The sequence below is a fragment of the Pteronotus mesoamericanus genome, unplaced genomic scaffold, assembly GCF_021234165.1.
Source record: "Pteronotus mesoamericanus isolate MK-2021 breed Mesoamerican mustached bat unplaced genomic scaffold, CSHL_Meso_final contig_116, whole genome shotgun sequence".
Taxonomy (NCBI): Eukaryota; Metazoa; Chordata; class Mammalia; order Chiroptera; family Mormoopidae; genus Pteronotus; species Pteronotus mesoamericanus.
In genome coordinates, this window is record NW_026555027.1 from 40,361,034 (window position 1) to 40,381,600 (window position 20,567).

Consider the following 20,567-nt stretch of genomic DNA (forward strand, 5'->3'; position numbering starts at 1 on the left):
CTTCAGATTCAATTAATACCTTTAAAACTTCATTCTTTATTTATTACCTTAATTAAATCACATTACTTATCACGGTCTGAGAAAAGGCCCAAGCTAGGTGTCACAAACTCAAATGCACAGTGAGGACAGGATGATAAGGTAAATTAAAGAAATGGGTTGGGTATAAGAGACAGGTAGCTAGCTAGCTTGGTCTTTCTCGGGTATCACACTTTGGATAAAGACATGGATTAGAAAAACACTTTTTACCATAAGAGTCATAGTAGCACAAATATGATGCCCAGGGCCGTGGGGCAGTGAGGAGCAGTGAGGTCTGTGCCAGGCTGTCACAGAGGGCACCCATGGAGGACTCTTCTATAGCTTTGCTTTTCAAAGTAAGGTAGAAGTCTGGATTTCTAAATTAAAATGTTCTGATTTAAAAATTGGAGTTTGTTTCTAACATTTTAAAAACACCACACAGAAGCTGTCTGGGCTACAAATGGTCCATGGACTGCCAGTTGGCGACCTCTGGCTTATCCCATTTGTTCTCGTTCAGTGTAAAATTCTGCCACCCTCAGTACTTTTCCCCTGGGTCTCCATTAAAATCTAATCATTCCCGATGAGTCTCCTGGTCCAGTGATCTCTCCAGGGATCTGAAAAGCCCCTCTAAGCTCTGCCTAGACGCACGCACATAGAGTTAGCGGCGCTGATATTAGGAGGCAAATAATGGGATTTTGCAGAATCCATTAAATGTAATCTTTTTCATTTTGCAGATGTTTCCATTGATATGCCAGACCTACTGGATATCAACCATCTCCGAGCCAGGGGGTTACAGCCAGGAGAGGAGGAGCTTCCAGACATCAGCCCCCCCATAGTCATTCCCGATGACTCAAAAGGTATCTTCCAGGAGGATATTCTCTACCCCTTCCCACCATCCTCTTCTGCTGAAATAGTCACTTTTCTCTGTGTTGTCCTTTGATTGCCTTCCTCTGTTGTAACCCACCATGGACACAGAAGTGAGGCCTCGCTGCAACCGTAAATTTAAAGACCCATCACGAGTAGTTGAAAGGGATCTGTGGAAACCACTGGCAAGAGAGGGCAGCTAGTCTCCAGAGAGTTTTTAGGTTATGTTGCCTCTGGCTTTGCCCTCTTCCTCTCTCTCTTTCTCCCAAATATACCTATAGGGGTGAAGGAGTGTGTTTCAGTAGGTTCCTGGTCTAGGGGATCTGCTTCATTCTCGGGAGTGCCTTTGGACAACCAAAAGGGGACATTCTACAGTGTGTGTTGGTTTTAAATATCTTGCCCACATCTCATCTCCCCAGCGTCATCACCGCTTCATAGCAAGGGAGTGGTTTGAGTTACTCTTTCACTTTCCTAAAGTGGTCATTGTTCATAATGCCTAACTTTGGAAGGCAAAAGGACATGTTAAAAACAGTTGCCTCACCTTTGTGGTTCCAAGGACAGTGCTGAAGAATCTTGGTTTCATTATTCATTCTGATAAAATCAGTTTCATTCTGGCTTTATTTGCTCACCTGTTTACTGTTTACCTTCCTAAAGAGTTAATTAAGTGAAATAACTTATAGTAATAGAGCACTCTGGGCCTTCTACCAAAAGTATTTCATTGTAGAGCAGTGACTACTACTGGTGACCTAATTTGAGTGCACAAGGAGGGTGAGGAGAATCCAAGAGGAGCAAGATAGGATACCAGATAGGCATCTTTGTTCCAGCATTCTCTAATGCAAAGTCAAATGTTAAAGTAAAAGTACTAAGGTACCCACACATGGGACATTCTGGGCTATGGGTACAGGTGATTCTTTAAAGGAATTCAAGAAAGAAGAGATCGGTATGAATATCACAAAAGTACGAGATGGCTTTCTCAGATTCCTAATAGAATCCTTGGCTTATAATTATACAGAGTTCTTAGAAATACAGGAAGGGAACTGATTTAGTTCATTAAGATGATAATCAGAGCATTATGTTTTATCTGCTCTAATGCCTGCAACCTGGTGTATTTCTCCTTGCTGTAATGATTTTATGTTGGGCAGGTTGGGTGGTCTGACACCAGTGTGGGGTCCTGAGTGGTGATGGGGTTGGGGAGTGCCTTGCATTGATTCTTTTTCTTTCTCTAAAACAGTTTGCAAAGGTTTGGTCTCATTTTTTGCTTTCTCCCTTAATTTCCAGATCGCCTGATGAACCAACTGATAGACCGTATGTATCTTAAAAAACTTCCCAGTGTCCTACAATTGTGATTGGCCTGACACACTTATTTGTGGGAGTTCAGTAAAGGGGCACTTTCCTGTACATGTGTATGTGCAGCTTTTGCTCAGTGGAAATGATTCTTTTGCTACAAGTTAGGTAGCAAATATAAACCAGTGTCATGGTAATTAAGTGGCCCTGTAGCTTGGGAGAATGACCATTAGCATGAGGGTCATTTATGACTGTGTGACCTAGAATAATTAATTTCTCTGAGCCTCAGTTTCCTCATAAATGAATGGTGGCTAATGATGCCATTTCTTTCCTTTCTGGCCATATGAGGAGGCCTTTTTCTGCAATGGTAGCACGGTGGCCAGTCATTTTTTATATTTCCAATGCTGATACATATGAAGACAACACAGCTGACAGGACATAGTAGTATTAATTAATACTCTCAAGGTTATCAGTTTCATTGGATTGTGTGTTAATTTTGTAGTCTTTTATTTCCTTTAATTCCCTTGATTTTCTAAAAAGAACAATAAAAAATAAACTGTAGTGAATATTTAGATATTAATTAGGAGAAAGAGGTAATGTTTAATACTAAACGCTTTGAATATTTTTATCTACAAAGCCTTTCTGGAGACAAACTGTTGTTAACCTTTGGGCTCTCTATTTCCCAGAGCTGATTACTTCCTTTGATTACTGATATACCTAAAGGCCTGCGATGACTTCCTGTGAGATTTAAGAAACAGGCCTTCTGAGCTGTAGATAAGGCTTTTCTCTTCAAATTTCAGTCATAGGAGAGGCTGCCGAGAGGTCTTGAGTATGATATGAGTTCTGGGAATACACTCAATCTCCCCTTGCAAAATTAGAGCATTGTTTTTAAGTGCTTGGATTGCCCAGGTGATTATCATGGGTTCCTATTGAGGGCAAAGATTTAGGTCAGCTCAACTGAAATAGCTTAATATTTGGATGGCATAAAGCAAAACAACACAAAGTTGAACCACCATTTTTACACCAAACAAAATAGCACTTTCTTTGGATGGCATGTGGATAAAGGGGTGAAGGGAAGCTGAGACAAGAAGAGAGTTTACCTATTTAAATCAGAATACCCTATTGTGCTCTGTAGCATCAGACATCGATGAGTCATCGGTGATGCAACTGGCCGAGATGGGTTTCCCTCTGGAAGCATGTCGGAAGGCTGTGTACTTTACTGGAAATATGGGAGCCGAGGTGGCCTTCAACTGGATCATTGTTCACATGGAAGAGCCAGGTACGTGGCTGAAGAACAGAATAACTTTGGAGTCTAATGCAGTCCTTAGTGATGACTTGTTCCTTCCATGTCCTCTGGATCTTTCCCCACAATGACTTTTTAGTTCATAATCTGCTGCAGTGTGTGTGCGTGGTATGTGTGTGCGGGGCTACCTTTGCCTGTGGAGCAAAGTTACAGTGTTTGTCTTTCCTCTTTTTTTTTTTTTTTTTAAGTAGTAGCTTTGTTGAGATATAATTCAGCCTTCAAAGTGGCAAAAAGACCACTGGAAACATGTGGCATACAGCTCTAGCAGGGAAGACGATGAAGGCTTGAAGTAGAAAAATGTGCATGAAGACATGGGGTCTGTTTAGTTAGCTTTTACTTTTATCTACTTTATGAAGATAACTCACTCATTAAAAGTATACACTTAAGTGATTTTTAGTGAATTTATAGAGTTGTACAACTATCACCACTATCTAAATTTAGAACAATTTCGTCCCCTGGAAAGGAATCCTGTACGCATTAGCAGCCATTTTCCATTCCCTGTTCTTCCTATCTCCTGGCAATTACTTTCTGGCCCTGCGGCCTTGCCTGTTTTGGATATTACATGCAAGTGGAATCGTGCAATACCAGATCTCTTGTGTCTGGTTTCTCTCACTTAGCACAGTGCTTTCAAGATTCATCTGTGTCATAGCATGTGTCAGTACTTCATTTCTTCTTATGACTGAATAATAATTTTATTGTATGGACACACTGCATTTTATTTATCCTTTTGTCAATTGATGGCCTCTTGGGTTGTTTCCACTTTTTGGTTGTTAACTATGGGGCTATAAATACTTTATGTGGACACATTTTCATTTCTCTTGAGTGGAGTTACTGTGTCATATGGTACCTCTATGTTTAACCTCTTGAGGAGCTGCCAAATTGCTTTCATCAATGGCTGCACTGTTTTACATTCCACAAGCAATGTTTGAAGGTTTCAGTTTCTCCATAGCTCACCAACCTGTTAATGTTCTCATTGTGGCCATTCCAGTGGATGTGAAATGGTATCTCATTATGGTTTCGATATGCATTTTCCTAACGACTTAATGATGTACAGCATCTTTTCATATTATTGGTCTTTTCAAATCCTTTGCCCATTTTTGATGAAACTATTTGTATTTTTATTACTGAATTTTGAGAGTTCTTTGTATTCTGAATATAAGCACCTTAGATATGTGATTTGGAAACATTTTCTCCCATTCTGTGAGTTTTCATGTCATTTTCTTGATGGCATCTTTGGAAGCATAGAAATTTTTAATTTTGATGATGTGTAATTTATCTTTTTTTCTTTTTTCCCCCCATTACCATTTATCCCCCTTTCACTCTCTCCCACTGCAATCATCACACTGTTGTCCATGTCCATGAATCGTTTTTCCTTTTTGCTTGATCTTTTGTCACTTGTGCTTTTGGTGTTTTATCTGAGAAACCATTACCTAACCCAAGGTCACAAAGGTTTACTCATATGTTTTCTTCTAAGTGTCTTGTAGTTTTAGCTCTTACATTTAGGTCAGTGATCCATTTTGAGTAAATATTGGTGTATGGTGTGAGGTAGAGGTCCACCTTCATTCTTTTGCATGTATGTAGATAGATATGCGATTGTCTGAGCACCGTTGTTGAAAAGACTGTGTTTTCCCCATTGAATGGTCTTGGTAGCCTTGTTGAAAATCATTTGACCATAGATATATGAGGTCTGTCCAGAAGGTATCTAGCTATGTAATATGAAAAATAGAGACATTTATTGACGATACAAGATATAAGAAACATTGTACATAGGACAATGACATCTCAGCCCCTTTCAAAGTAAGCACGTTGGGACCTCACACAGTTCTAATTGCCATCAGCTGCTCTGTCATATTTTTCCGAATCTCACTGAAGGCCTGAGATCTCTTCCCTTTCACAGGGGATTTTAGTTTGGGGAAAAGCCAGAAGTCGCAGGGCGCCGAGTCTGGGCTGTAGCGGGGGCTGAGTCACCTGGGTAATTTGATGTGCAGCCAAAAAACTGCACGAGACGTGATGCATGAGGGGATATGTTGTCATGAAGAAGCTGCCAATCACCAATTGCCCATAACTGCCACCTTGTGAATCATCCAGATAGTTTCCATGGAGGAATGTTCAAGCTTAACACGAAATTTGATGCAGATTTTTTGCTCTGTTCATTCAGGCATCTTGAATGTGAGAGCCACACAGTACACATGCTCCCTCAATGGCATCTACTGCCCCCACTGACTAGTACAGTGAAGTTGTTCATTGTTCATGTGTGCACAATGCACCGTCCTTGGCTGCTAGGTTGCATCGATGTTGCACAAAGAATTCTCATATTAACAATGGCTGGACTTTTCCCAGACAGACCTCATATATGGGCTTTTTTCTGGACACTCAATTCTATTCTGTTGATCTCTATGTTTATCTTTATGCCACTACTGATTGTCTTGATTATTTTAACTTTGTAGGTATTTTACCTTCTTGGCTTTGAAGTGTTATTTATTTTAAGACCAAAGAAGAAAGAAGGCCTAAGTGTGTGCTTATTTTCCCCAGATTTTGCTGAACCATTGACCATGCCTGGTTATGGAGGGGCAACTTCTGCTGGAGCCTCTATTTTTGGTGCTACTGGGTTGGATAACCAGCCTCCAGAGGAGATTATAGCTATTATTACCTCCATGGGATTCCATCGAAATCAGGCCATTCAGGCACTGCGAGCCACGGTAAGCACAAGAGACTGACCATGTTGTATCCTCTCCTCTTATTGGAGTGGTTTGTATTTCATCAATAGCAATTGAGACTTTCCAATATCCTTTGATTATTCTGGGTTATGTTTGTTTCACTCTATACCCCACCATGGGTGGCCCACAGAGATTTATTTGCATACTGTATATATAAAGCTCAAATAAATGAATGAGGGAATCATACAGAGAGTTTAAAACTAGGGAGACAAAAAAAATAGGGAGATAATACAGCTGGGGCAAGAAGACCAAACCGAAAGAAACTCCATATCCTCTTAATGTTTGTTAACAAGGTCAGAGACTTGGCTTGGAGCTTGCTTATGGCCTTAGAGCAGAGAGGGATGCATGAGATTCTGTATTCAGTAAGTCAATTCTCTAGGAAAAATTATGCTTTTCTGATACGATGACCTTGGAGAAATGTCCCCAGAAGTCCTCATGGTGGAGACTGAATGGCTCCTTGGAATTCTCTGCTTCTGTTTCTCTCTGCAATGAGAGAAGGGTCTTTCGGTATTCCTGAACTTTCAGATATTGGCAGGAGAGAAGGCACCAGGAAGCTGCAGGATAGATAGAAGTCTTCCTTTTGCAGTGCAGATAGCTGTTTAATATTGAGGGAAAGTACTTATTTTTTTTTTTTTTTAAACCCATTCTTCCTTGCCACCCTGTGTTCCATTTTTGAATGGTTGTCTGCTGCCGATTCCTTCTTGCCTGTCCTGACGGTTGCCTGCTGGGGTGCATTGCTGAGGTCGCCGTCAGTCCTCGGCTGCAACCTCTCACCTAGTATTTGTTTCACTCAGGGTACTTGCTTATGTCCTGCTTATTTTACTTGCTTTATTCTTTCATTGGAAATTCTCACTGTGTCTAAATAAACTCATTATCCCTCCAGTGATATCACAAACAGGAAGAGATGGACATGTTTTTTTAGTCAGTTGGTTTGAACTGCACAGGGGTCAGTTTAAAAAATTTAACTTCATTAATCAGTGTTGTTATCATTAATCAAGGCATTAATTTTGTCTCTGCTGCAGTTCAACCATTGTGCCAACATTTGCGGAGACGAGGCAATAATATCGTACTGGCATGGGCACCCTTCTACCTGGCATGGCTATCTGCAGCAAACACAGTTGGTAGAGAATGTAGTGTGTGCAATTATTGTGTCTTAGAAGGGGCTGCACTTGAAGAGATGCCAAGCTTTTTGGCATTCTGCACCCATCATTATCAGCATCAGCCTCCAGAAATGCTGAGCAAAGGCTGACCTGGGCGTTGGAATGCTGATCTGCTGCTCAGAACTGTTTCCCAGTGAATCTAGCTACAGCCCTTGCGTGGGAGCGTGCAGAATGCCAAGTGCATTTTATATGCAGAGTCAGAGCTTCTTACTCCGAAGACACTTAGGACTAATGAATTCTGGCCTCCTGCGCTGGCTGCTTGACATTGCGGTTCAAATGGTCAGGATATAATGAGGCCTGGGGACTGCGTACATTGTAAAAATATTTTATTTTATTTTATTAGAATAGTAACCTGGAAAGGGCCCTGGATTGGATCTTTAGCCACCCTGAGTTTGAGGAGGACAGTGACTTTGTGATTGAGATGGAGAACAACGCCAATGCCAACATTATTTCCGAGGCCAAGCCTGAAGGACCTAGAGTCAAGGATGGATCTGGAAGTAAGTTTCTTGCCTGAGGGACTGTCTCAGCAATTGTGACTGTACACTTAGCCCATGACTTTCTCTCTGACCGCTCACTCGCACGAAAACCTTTGCCATCATTCAAAAATGAGCACAGATCTCGTCTTCCCTTACATGATGCATTTTGCCACTTATCATGGACAGACTCAGTCATGTCACCTAGTAGTGTGTGTGTTTTTAAGTTTAGTGGCAGCTTTGACTTTTTCTCTCCTGTGAGATAAACTTTTGTCATGAACCATGGAAGTTTTTTGTCTGAAAGAGAACACTTATTTTCATGTGTTTTTGAACAGTTGAGGAGCAGTCTTACACCTGTGACGCTGTCGTCGTCCATATTAACTACTGATAGTTTTCTGAAGGGTTGTCAGGATGACAGGAAGAGTTGCCATAAGCCAGTCTTCTACCTTTTAAGAGCAAACACTTCATGTGTGTCACTATGTGCCAGCCACTGTTCTAAACACTTTGCATACACACAGTCATTTAATCCTTAACACACTCATTTTACAGGTGAGAAAACAGAGGCACAGAAAGATTAGATACCTTGCCTGAGGTCGCACAGCTCTTAAGAGGTGGAGCCAAGATTCAAACCCAGAGTCCGTTGTCCTTGAACATCGTGATAACCCTGCTTCTCAGACTGTCATTGCCACAGAATAATGTTCAGGGTCTTTAGTCTGGCATCCGTCACCTCCTCCAATCAGATGTCAGCGTCCCTTGTTTCTCAGTATCTTCTGCCCTCCCCCCGCCCTCCGCCCAAGTTCAGGTGTCCGGTACTACAGCCACAGCACCAGCCCACTCAGCTGCCATCGACCCTCTTCTTCACTCAGGTTAATCTTTAACTGTGAAATGTGCTTCTCTCCCATCGCCACACACTAAAACCCTAACCATGATTCAAAGCGGAGCCACAGATTCTGTTTCTCAGGGTGGCTTTGCCAGGTCCTCGTCATAATCAGTCCATCCTTACCTCATATGCTCATAATAATTACACCAATATTGACAACACTTGCATTGTGCCATCTTTAATCCTCAGAATTATCCTACATGGTAGATTTTGCAGATGAAGAACCTGAGGTAAAGAAGGTTAATTGCCAAGGTCACGTAGCCACGTGATGGGTAGAACCAGAACTCCAACCCAGGCAGTCTGCCTCCGGAGCCTGGGCCCAAAGCCACTGCAATGCAGCATGTGTTTGTTCTTCTGTTATTAGTGGTATCAAATTCATCTTGGAATAAAATTAGTTATGTCACTATCCCTCTCCCATTTGACTGGAAACTTGTGGAGGACAGAGGCCATTTTACTTTTGTAAAGCTCCTGGTGTCTAGCACATAGAAAGTACAAAGTAAAAAATAATTGGATTTCATTAAATTCACACTAGCAGCATTGGTTCCTATTGTCATATGGCTGTAGCTCCACTTATTCATGGTCTTACCAGACCTAAAATGTACGTATTGATCTAGCTCTAGAGAGAGAGAGGGTGGGTGGGAAACTTTCTTCTTCTTTTATATAAAATAGGTGAGAAAAGGATGAGAGGGAGTTTTCCCAACTTTCAAAGTCATCTAAAGGATCTTGTAATACTGTTTAGAAACCAGTGCTTTGCCTAAAATATTAAACTCTGTTAATAGACAAGTTACTCAATAATTCATGAGCAGGATTTATTAGGTGTTATGTGTCTGTTGGCTCACTGCTTCCTTGACTTTCTGTAATGGACTTTGGTGAGTCTTTCTCACAGAAGGAATAAACCATGAGATGGGTCCTTTGTAGAGCTGCCAAGATATTTGGCTGCAAAAGGAGGGGGAGCCTGATCATTAGGGTTTTCCGTCTCTGGTGGAGCCTGGAGGGACCCCAGCCACTCTCTCAAAGATGGTCACTAATAATATGAACAGCCACATCCTCAACTTGGGCTTCCTGAACTCAGAGTGATCGGCAGATATTCCTGGCACTGCTGGTGTTTGAGTTGCATCCTTGAATAGGATGTGATACTTTCAAGCACCCTTTAATTGAAAGGCACTGTGGGTCAGACTCTGTGGCCTTATTCCTCATTGCCTCCAAATTTAGGTCACTTGTGGGTGGGGGTGGAGGAAGAGACAATGAGGTGCTATGAGAAGTCGCATATGGGCAGTAGGAGGTAAAAATTTTTATTATGAAAAACCGACAAACACAAAGCCACCCTCACTCCACAAATGCATTTTGTTTGTGAACAGATGTTTTTAAAGTAGTCTTTTTAGTGCTGTGCCTAACCCCTGGGAATTGATCAGCAAATGAATGAATGAATGAAGGATTGAATGAATGCCAGGAGGTGGTTGGCGGTGACAGGGGTAGTTTTTTCGCTTTATCCAGCAAGTGCCACATGGAGGAATCAGCGTTCTATTTCGTGTAACTTTGCATGTATCACAGGAAAGAAAAAGAGATTTTCTTGTGTTTTGTAGCATTAGCACCTGAACGCTTGTCAGTTGCTTCTCTCTCTCTTTTTCCTTTAAAAAATTGATCACTTATATTATTTATTTTTTCTTATTAAACGGATGTATACTAATTTTAGCAACTTGAAAAAAATACATATATTTGAAAAGAGGAAAATAAAAATGACTCTACAATCCTACTATTCGGTCATAATGACTGTTAATATTTTATTAAATTGTATTTTATTGATTATGCTATTACAGTTGTCCTGATTTTCCCCCCTTTTCCCCCTTCCATCCAGCACCCACTTCCTCAGGCAATTCCCCACCGTTGTTCATGTCCATGGGTCATGTATATAAGTTCTTTGGCCACTCCATTTCTTAGAATGTACTTTATATCCCCATGGCTATTCTGTGACTATTTGTACTTCTTAATCCCTTTACCTCTTCTCGCATTACCTGACACCTCCCTCCCATTTGGCAACCATCAAAACACTCTCCATATCTGTGATTCTGTCTCTGTTCTTCTTGTTTGCTTTTCAGATTCAACTGTTGATTGATATGTATCTTTGCCATTTTATTGTTCATAGTTTTGATCTTCTTCTTTTTCTTAAATAAGCCCCTTTAACATTTTATATATTAATGGTTTGGTGATGATGGACTCCTTTAGATTTTTCTTGTCTGGGAAGCTCTTTATCCGCCCTTTGATTCTAAATGATAGCTTTTCGGGGAAGAGCAATCTTGGCTGTAGATCCCTGCTTTTCATGACTTTGAATATTTCTTGCCAATCCCTTCTTGCCTGAAAAATTTCTTTTGAGAAATCAGCTGACAGTCTTACAAGAACTCTCTTGTAGGTAGCTAACTTCTTTTTTCTTGCTACTTTTAAGATTCTCTCTTTATCTTTAACCTTTGGCATTTTAATTACGATGTGTGTTGGAGCGGGCCTCTTTGCATCCATCTTGTTTGGGACCCTCTGTGCTTCCTGGACTTGCATGTCTGTTTCCTTCACCAAATTAGGGAAGTTTTCTTTCATTTTTTTTTCAAAGAGATTTCCAATTTCTTGTTCTTTCTCTTCTCCTCCTGTGATGCAAATGTTGGACCTCCTGAAGTTGTCCTCATTTGTTTGGATTCTCTTTTCTTCTTGTTCTGATTTTTTTTTCGTCTTCCTTATATTCCAACTCATTGATTTGATTTTCAGCTTCATCTACTTCACTGTTGGTTCCCTGTAAATTGTTCTTTATTTCGATTAGTGTATTCTTCACTTCTGACTGGGTATTTATTTATTTATTTATTTATTTTTACAGAGAGGGTAAAGGAGGGAAAAAGAGAGGGAGAGAAACATTAATGTGTGATTGCCTCTTGCACACCCCCTACCAGGGACCCGGCCTGCAACCCAGGCATGTTCCCTGACAGGGTATCGAACCAGTGACTCTTTGTTTCTCAGGCTGGCACTCAATCCACTGCACCACGCCAGTCAGGGTTGACTGGATCTTTTTTATGCTGCTAAGGTCCTCACTAAGTTCCTTGAGCATCCTTATAACCAGTGTTTTGAACTCTGTATCTGATAGATTGCTTATCTCCATTTGTTTAGCTTTTTTCTGGATATTTGATCTGTTCTTTCATTTGGACCCTGTTCTTTGTCTCCTTGTTTTGGCAGTCTCCCTGTGTTTGTTTCTATGTATTAGGCAGAGCTGCTTTGACTCCCTGTCTTGGTAGTGTGGCCTAATGTAGTAGGTGTCCTGTAGGGTCCAACCACTATTAATGTTTTGTGTTATTCTTTAGACCTGTCTATACAAATATATAAAAATGAATATAAATATGTGTATTTATAAAAAATATAAATTCTATTCTATACATGGTGTTTTATAATCTGCTTGCCCCCTAACTGTGAGTGTCCATATACTTAAGTCTAGATCATTGAACATGTATTAATAACATTTCATTATATAGATGTACCATAATTTATATACCTAATTTTTGGCCAACTAGTTATGATTTAAATAAAAGATGATTACAGAAAGTGTTTCAAATAATGGGGTTATTTGTACATTCATAAGCTAACAGCAGTGATTTTTAAAGTTTTTCTTAAAGGATGAATTATATTGACAGAAGTACAGCAAAGGCCACTTTTAGTCACGAGGTAATAAACATTTGTTCACATTTAAGTTTCTTCCCTTCCTTTCTTCTTTATTAAAAATAATGCTATAGTGAACATTCATTTGATTATTTCCTTAGAGTAAATTTCTAGAAGAGAAGTTTTTGTGTCAAAACCCACGTTATTTTAGGTTTTAATACAGGATCATTACCTCACCCCCCAGAAATGCAGCCCAGCAGCTCTCCTGTTCCCTGTCGGGCTGAACACTGTTCATAATTCTTAATATTTTTATTGCCTACTTGTTTTTCTTCTTGTGTTAATCGCTTCTTCGTTGCCTTCGGCCCACTTCCCATTTTTATTGAGGTTTTCAGCTGTTTTTCATCGATTTGTATGAGAGTTTCATGTATTAGCTGTTAGTTTCAGAATACCTGGCATCTTTACAGTATTTGATTTTTTCCTTGCCTGAAACATGTTATCCTTTTCCTTTGATTCCTGTTTCTCTTCTCCAGCCCCTGCAAAGCTATGATTTTCTTTATAAATGTCCTATGGATTTCTGGGTCAGTTACTTCTCAGAATTCCATTTTCTGTGTTACTGATGAATAAAAATTTTCCCGTTATATTTTCTAAATTGTTATTTTTGAATGGAAAGTTCCTGATCTTATAATTGGTCATTCTGCAGGGATTTGATTAGAATTACATTAAATTGATATTTTAACTTGGGGAGATGTATATTCTGTCGTATATTCTGTGTAGGTACGTTGCTTACTTTTTTTCTTTTTTTGGTTGGTTAGTGAATCGGTGGAGGTATTTTAACGTGGGGTGTATTGAAAGACAATTTAATGGTGAGGGAGTCCTGGCTGGCTTGCTCAGTTGGTTACAGCATCGATCCAATACGACAAGGTTGTGGGTTTAATCCTTGGTCAGGGCATATACGAGAATCAACCAATGATTACTGCATGGAGAAGTGGAACAACAAATTGATGTTTTTCTCTCTTTCTCTCTCCCTCTCTCTCACTCTCTAAAATCAATTAAAAAAATTAAATGTAAGGGCAGTTGGTATTTAGGAACAAAATGAAGAGCCAAAACAGACAGACAGACAAATAAACCAGATAAAACTGACCAGCAGAGTTTTCAGGATTCTGCTGTAAAGCAGCAGGAGTACTGAGCAATGCCTGTCTAAGCAGAAAGGGAAGTATAGTATCAGAAATGCGGGAAGGTCCCAGGGAGACTTGCCTCAGGCTTGCCCTTGGCTCCGGGACTGAAACCCTTTTATCTGAAAGTGCGTGTTGGCTCTGCTTCCTTGGAGTTGGTTCCGGTCTCAGACAGGCTCTCCCTGATGACCACGGGATGGATGGCTGTGCCTTCCAGATTCAAATCCAGCAGGAAGAATCTGGTCCCCTCAGCAAAGGCCCTGAGAATCTGAGACACAAGTGTGTGGCCATTTCTCCCGGGTCCTGGGCCCCCTGCATGGAGCCTGAGGGTGGAGACGTTTTCCTGCCTAGCTTGAGAGCACGGAAGGGAAGTGCTGGCCCCATCAAGCCCTAGTTCAGGGGGGCTTCTGGTCCAGCAGAATCAGCATCACCTCTGAATTATTAGAAATGCAAATTCCTGGGCCCCACCCAGACCTACTGCATCAGGACCCCTGGAAGCGGGCCCAGCCACCTGTGTTTCAGTAGCTCTCCAAGTGGATCTAACTCCGTTTAAGGTAGAGAAATACACCTTAAAAGCACGATTAGGTGTTGCCTTAAGAAGAAAGAGAGTGGCTACTGGGACATGACTATCCAGGTTAAAGCTGAAAAGGACAAGTTTGGTGTTTGAACTAGAAAACAGTTTCTGTTACCAAGGACAAGGATTAAATAAGCACTTGCGTCAAATGGTTAGTGGGTGGAAGGATTGAGCAAAAAAGGAAAAAAGTCTCATGGACATGGACAACAGTCTGGTGATTGTGGGGGGTGGGGAGGGGGTGTAAGGGGGACAAACAATAATGGAAAAATACAATAAAAATAAATTATAAAATTTTTTTTAGGGAACGTGTTAATTAAAATTCACTGTTGCTATATTTTTCTAATTTTTTAAAAATTTTTATTTATTTTTAGACAGAAGGGAAGGGAGGGAGAAATAGAGGGAAACATCAGTGTGTCATTGCCTCTTGTGCGCCCCCTGCTGGGGACCTGGCCCGCAACCCAGGCATGTGCCCTGACTGGGAATCGAACTGGCAAGCCTTTAGTTTGTAGGCCGGCACTCCATCCACTGAGCCACACCAGCCAGGGCACTGCTGCTATCTTTTTGCGTGAGAAAGTAATGCCATTACATGAAATTCTTGTATTTAAATGTTACCTAATTTGCTTAAATGGCTTAGCGCTATTAACACTTGGTGAAATGGTAGCTGGCCATTATTGAATGTATCCTCTAAGCATTTCCTTCACTTTTACAAGCAGGGTATTCAGTGGAGGCTCCCATGGGTGTAGTGACTTTTAGTGGTGGAACTGGCTTGAAATTCAGGGCTGTCTGACTTTGGAGCCTGTGCACGTTCTCCTTTACCCCCTATTGAGATACTTCTTTTCAGATTTTCTGTATTGGAATGGAAGCAGGGGTCTCTTTTTTGGAAGGCTCTATTTATCACCATTTTAGGGCTAGCACCTAATTTTCTGATGTGTGTTTTAAAATCTCAAAAAAGTGGAAAATCAGGCCTTTGGTCTGACCTATCTGGGCTTCTGCCATTTGTAAAATCATTTCTGTTTCTGTATCGCACTTAAATGAGCATTTATTTATTTATTTATTTTAAATAAAGAGCTGGCTGCTAATGTAATTACAATGGGCTTAGGCTGGGATTACTCAAAACCTGCTCTGTCTCCTTCAACCTCATCACTGGATTGACTTAGACATCTGCTGCTGCAGCCGAGATTTACCAGCAAGGGGAGTCCAGAGACATTTCCTTTACATAATGGTGAGGCCCCCAACTTGCCCAGATCCCTGAGGAATGCAGCGGAAATAGGATCTGGAGAGCAGGAGGTGTAGCCACACAGGGGAGCTAAGAGTAAAGCCACACACACTTAACACATCTGGGCTCTAATTCTCATCCCACTCCAGCACCTGTTTGTAATTCCTTTTCTTTTTTTCTTTCTTCCACTGGTGCTATTGGAAGTTAAGAGGAAGCCGCTCTGTGGAGTCAGCTAATTTACACTAAAGCACGAAGGACTGAGAATGATTAATCTTGGCGGGAAGTATTTACTATTTGGAGTCTTAGGCAGTGTAACAAAGAGAAGTCGGGGGATTGGTAATTCCGAGGCAGCTGGGGTGCGGGAGGCCATTTATAGACACTTTTGAAGTTTGTCCATGTTGTTAGCTGCTTTGAGCTATGGACTGATTTACCCAAATCCTCCTCCTCTTTTTGGGAACTCAGAAGTTTTCTAAATCAAATTGTTGGGGGTAGACGTTGTTTGCAGATATAGGATAATTATGAGTCAAATGTTAGTCAGCTGGGGATAATGTTTCCCCCTTTGTTGTACAGAGGGAGGTAAAGATGGGTAACGAAACAAATTATTCACCTTAGGAAGGTAAGAGTTGGAAAGCTCAGTTTGGAGGCCACAGGGCCCCTGGGTCTTGGTGGTTATTTCAAGGACCCTTTCGGTCTTTCTGTTTCTGGGCACTGTCTGCAGGCCCCACTAATGTGTCTAACACTTAAGACATATTGCTGCTTTTCAAATACATGTGCGTGCTACAATGGTTTATAAAATATAAACTAATTTAATTGCACTCCGGAATCTCGAGTTGCTTTTGTGCATTATGTGTTGTTGAACTATGATTTTCAATAAGGTAAAGTCATGACTCTCAAGTACATATAAACTGAACACATACCAAATTTTCTTTGACTCATAACTAATGAGAGAAGCTGTTTAGTGTTATTACTGAATCAAAAGCATCTGAAAAGCTAAGGATATTTAAAGAGAGTTTCATTGCTGAGTTAGATATAAAGCGAGTGTCTACCGGGACCATAAATCCTTGAGGTTCTATGTTCCACTGGAAAGGAATTTTTTTGTATCTTTACCGGACAAAAATCTACCATAGCAGTCAGGTAAGTTCACTCAGTCTGGGACCTTTAATCAGCAGTAAGCAGTGAGATGAACTAAGTCCTTCCCAGTAGCCGAGGGCCGGCAACACTTTTCTTTTACCAGATAGTAAATACATGTTTCAGGCTTTGTGGGCCCTACGCATGGCATCGCATAGTTTCATTCCCCTCCTTCTTCCCTCTCTCCTTGGCAGTACACAAATAGGCTGTGGGCCGGATTTGCCCTGTGGGTCACTGCGGTGTGCTGGGCCCTACCCAAGCTAACCCCGGGGAAGCCACCCCTCGCTCTCACACGAGTGGGCCTGCTGCTGCCTCTTCTACTTTCCAAGTTTCATATACTTTTTTTTTGGACAGTGCTTTTTCAAAGAATAAATGCTTTTACTTTGGGTAGGGGTGATGGTGGTAAAATTTTGCTATTAAAAATTCTTCATATTAGAAAGGTTGGGAACATTTTCTTAAGTTAAAAAAGGACACATTTTGTTGGGAGAGGAAAATAAGGAAGAAGGATGCTAGTTTCAGATACTGTTTAATTCTGGTTCGTTAGAGGGACACTAGTCACCAGATGTTGGACACAGTGGTTTGGACAGTTGTGTTCACCATTTCCAGTACTTTGAAAGTTTCTCTGTTGAAAGCCAACATTTTAAAAATGATTACTTTGCTTTACACTGCTTTTTCTATCCACACAAAAAAGGGGTGTGTACATTTTGGGGGAAGTGTGTGTCATAATGCCATTTTTTAGAAGGGGTCCCCTGGGAACTTGGAAAAGAATCAGGAGGAGCTTCCCTCCTTGGTTTATTTACCTTGACTTTCTCTTTGGAAACAAATATTAATTGAGATTTCTTTTTTACCTGTTGAGTTTTTGCAAATATGTTGAGAGTGATTCTCTTTTTTGCTGTTTTTTCCTAGCAGGAGGTCTTGAATAATGCATGGGATGGGTGTTTAGAATGATAAACATGGTTAATTTTAATTGTAGGACTATGATTTATGCTAATCTTTTTTCTTTAATTTATTTTTATGATTCTGAACCTACACGTGAATTGGTTTTAACCAAAGAGGAGGAGAATGCTTTGGGGGCTTAAGGACGTGTTGGGTGTATTGATTGTGTGGATTTATCTTTTACTCTGTGTCTGTTTGTTTTGTCAACCCATTGGCTGTGTTGGTGTCTGAGCAATTTTTCATTGATGTGACCTTGGCTTGTGGTGGGAAGTACCATTTAAATACTCTGATCAATTATTTAAGTCATTGTTTTGAAGGACAGTTCCTTGGTGTGGGTGGTGTGGGGCTTGGTAGGGTTATCGTGTCCTTTCCTTTTTTTATTTTCCTTTAGGGATAAATTTTTTTATTAAATATTTTATTGCTTTTCCATTACAGTTGTCCCAATTTTTCCCCCTTTGCCCTCCTCTGCCCAGCCCCTGCCCCCCGCCACAGTCATTCCTCACCCAGTTGTCCATGTCTGTGCGTCATTCATACATGTTCCTTGACTAGTCCCTTCCCCTGCTTTCCACCCTGCTCCCCCTCCTCGTGCCCCTCCGGCCTCTGTCAGTCTGTTCCTTGTTTCCATGCCTCTGGTTCTACTTGGCTTGTTAGTTTTTGTGTCCTTTCTTTATTTCATGAAAATTCTAAGGCAGCAGCTGCATTTGGGGAGACCAGCATTGTATTTCTCAAACTGAAGATTTGGAATTTGATATAGAATTATTCAAAAAGAACTTTAAAAATCAACCAGGGTCAAGAAACATGAGAAGGTCTGAGCCCGCGCCCTCTTGCTTACCGGGGTGGGGTGAGCTCTTTAGCACCTGGGGGGGGGGGGAGGGGTGAAAGGGAGGGCAGAGCAGGGTAGGGTCCTTTACTCGCTGTTTCAGGAAATATGTGCCAGGCCAAATGATTGTCATTCACAACTGTCTTTGCCTGGTTTCTCGTTTCAAACCTGGGATATTTTTGGTTATTAGTTGATGTGATAGCTAGTTAATGGTAGGAAGGGCATTCTCCTCTGATTCATTTCTCTTTTAAGTAATTATTTTACCAATTTATACTTTGGTAGGTAGTTTATAAAAATACACTAGAAGATGATATAAAAAACAAGAGAATAGAGTGAAGGGAGTCATTCCTTGATTCACTCATGTGTTTATTCATTCAGCAAATACTTATTGAGTGCCTTCTGCATGCTGAGCACTGTTCTCTGTGCCTAGAATATTTCAGTGAACAAAACAGACATACTTCTTGTCATCATGGAGATATATTCTAGCCTGGGATAAAAGGAGGTAGGCAGTAAATGAATGCGCATGTAACTGTGTGACATGGCAGGCGTTAGTTCATGTTATATGGACAACAGTGAGGCAGGCTCCGGGTGGGAGTGGAAGGGAGGGTTACTCTCTTGTGAGTTGGCTCAGGAAGGCCTTTCTGATGTGACATTTGATCTGAGACCTTGAAGAAGTGAGGGGTGAGTCATGTGACAGCTGAAAGAAGAGTTTCAGAGAGAGGGAACAGTAGGTGTAGAGGCTGGAGGGACAGAGCATGCTGGCGGGTGCTCGAGGAGCAGCCAGGGCGCCAGAGCAGGCGGGGCGGAGCGAGTGAGAGAGTGCAAGGAGGTGTGGGGGGTACCCGTCACGGCCTCCTGTAAGGGCAGGATTTTACTTTGGGACGTAGAACACCTCTGGAGGGTTTTTTTTTGACAGTAATAACCTCAATTTGACTTCCCTTTCAAGACTACTCTGATGGCCCTACTGAGAACAGTTGGTAGGGGGCAAGGAAGGAAGCAGGGACCCCAGTTAGGAGGCTCATGTAAAAATCGAGACAAGAGATGATGGCATCTTGAGTCAGGGGTTGCTCGTGGAGGTGGTAAGAAGTGGCTGGACTCTGGGAATATTTTGAAGGAAACACTGACAGGATTGCTGATGGAGGGTGTGTGTGTAAAGAGTGAGAGTAAAGTCAAGATTCGGCCCTCAGATACTGGAAAAAAGGGATCGCCATTGACTGAGACAAATAAGGCTGAGAAGAGAATGTTCAACAGACTAGGAGCAAAAGGGAGCTTCCTCAACTTGGTAAAAAGCATCTACAGTTCACATGCTATTTAATGGTGAAAGACTGAATGCTTTGCTCCTAGGACCAGGAACAAGACAGGATGTCTGCTCTTGCCACTTCTATTTATGCAGCAGGAGGTTCTAGCCAGGGCGGTGAGGCCAGGAAAAAAAATAAAGAGCATCCCGATTAACAAGGAAGAAATAAAACTACCTCTATTTGCAGATAACAATTTTATATGTAGAAAATGCTAAAGAATCCACTAAAAAACTATTGGATCTAATAAATGGGTTCAGCAAGTTCGTAGGAACAAGATCAATATACGAAATACAATTGTATAACATACATTAACAATGAACATTCTGGAAATTAAGAAAATCATTCCATTTAATGCCATGAGAGTGGATGAGGTCAGTCAGGATAGTGCAAAAAGAGGTCTGAGGCCCGAGCCCCAGGCCGTCAACACGGAAAGGCCAGGGAGATGAGGAGCAGCCAGTGAGGCAGCTGGGCAACCAGGCGAGGGTTGTGACCTGGAGCAAGTACCTGAGGAAGAGGAAGGTGAGCAGCAGAGTGTGATGGGCTGAAGATGTGTAATATGAGGAGGGGGATTCACAGCCCAGTAAAGGGTGAGTGTGGCTGAAAGGCAAGCACGCGAAAAGGGGAGAGGGCGGGGAAATGGCAAAGGTCTGTCTAGAACCAATACTTTGAAAAACGCAGTGAAGATTGCGTACCAGAAAAATGAATAGGCAAGCCCATTTCTCCTTATTAAATTCACCAGACATGAATATTATTCTCAAATTATTATAAAAGTTTGTAAATAGTCAGTTTCTGTACCTACTTTGCTGTGATCTGTAACAGCTTGCAGAGCAGACCGATACTTGGCCCTGGAACTCACTTTACTGTGTAGGCCGGGGTTTGGCCAGGAGAGCGGGAGCTGCAATGCATTCAACATGGATTCGATATAGAATCCTGTGCTTTATGATGGGAGGTACTTGTTAGAGAATAAACATCGGTCTTTCCCTCTAAGGGGCCGTTTCCTTGTTCAGAAAGCATGAAGCCTGAATTTTGGTCCATATAGTTTATAATCATGAACAAGTCAGAAATCACAAGGAGCATACTCTGAAGCATTGTCCCCTCCT

The 20,567-nt window shown here is 41.4% G+C and overlaps 1 protein-coding gene across 1 annotated transcript in view; it reads left to right on the forward strand.

Moving 5' to 3' along the window:
- USP13 (ubiquitin specific peptidase 13) overlaps window positions 1-20,567 on the forward strand; it is a 104,270-nt gene that overhangs the window by 76,663 nt on the left and 7,040 nt on the right. The window contains exons 15-19 of the mRNA XM_054580907.1: window positions 750-872; window positions 2,158-2,184; window positions 3,299-3,442; window positions 5,999-6,165; window positions 7,687-7,840. Coding sequence (XP_054436882.1) covers window positions 750-872; window positions 2,158-2,184; window positions 3,299-3,442; window positions 5,999-6,165; window positions 7,687-7,840 — 615 coding nt within the window. The remainder of the gene's footprint in view (window positions 1-749; window positions 873-2,157; window positions 2,185-3,298; window positions 3,443-5,998; window positions 6,166-7,686; window positions 7,841-20,567) is intronic.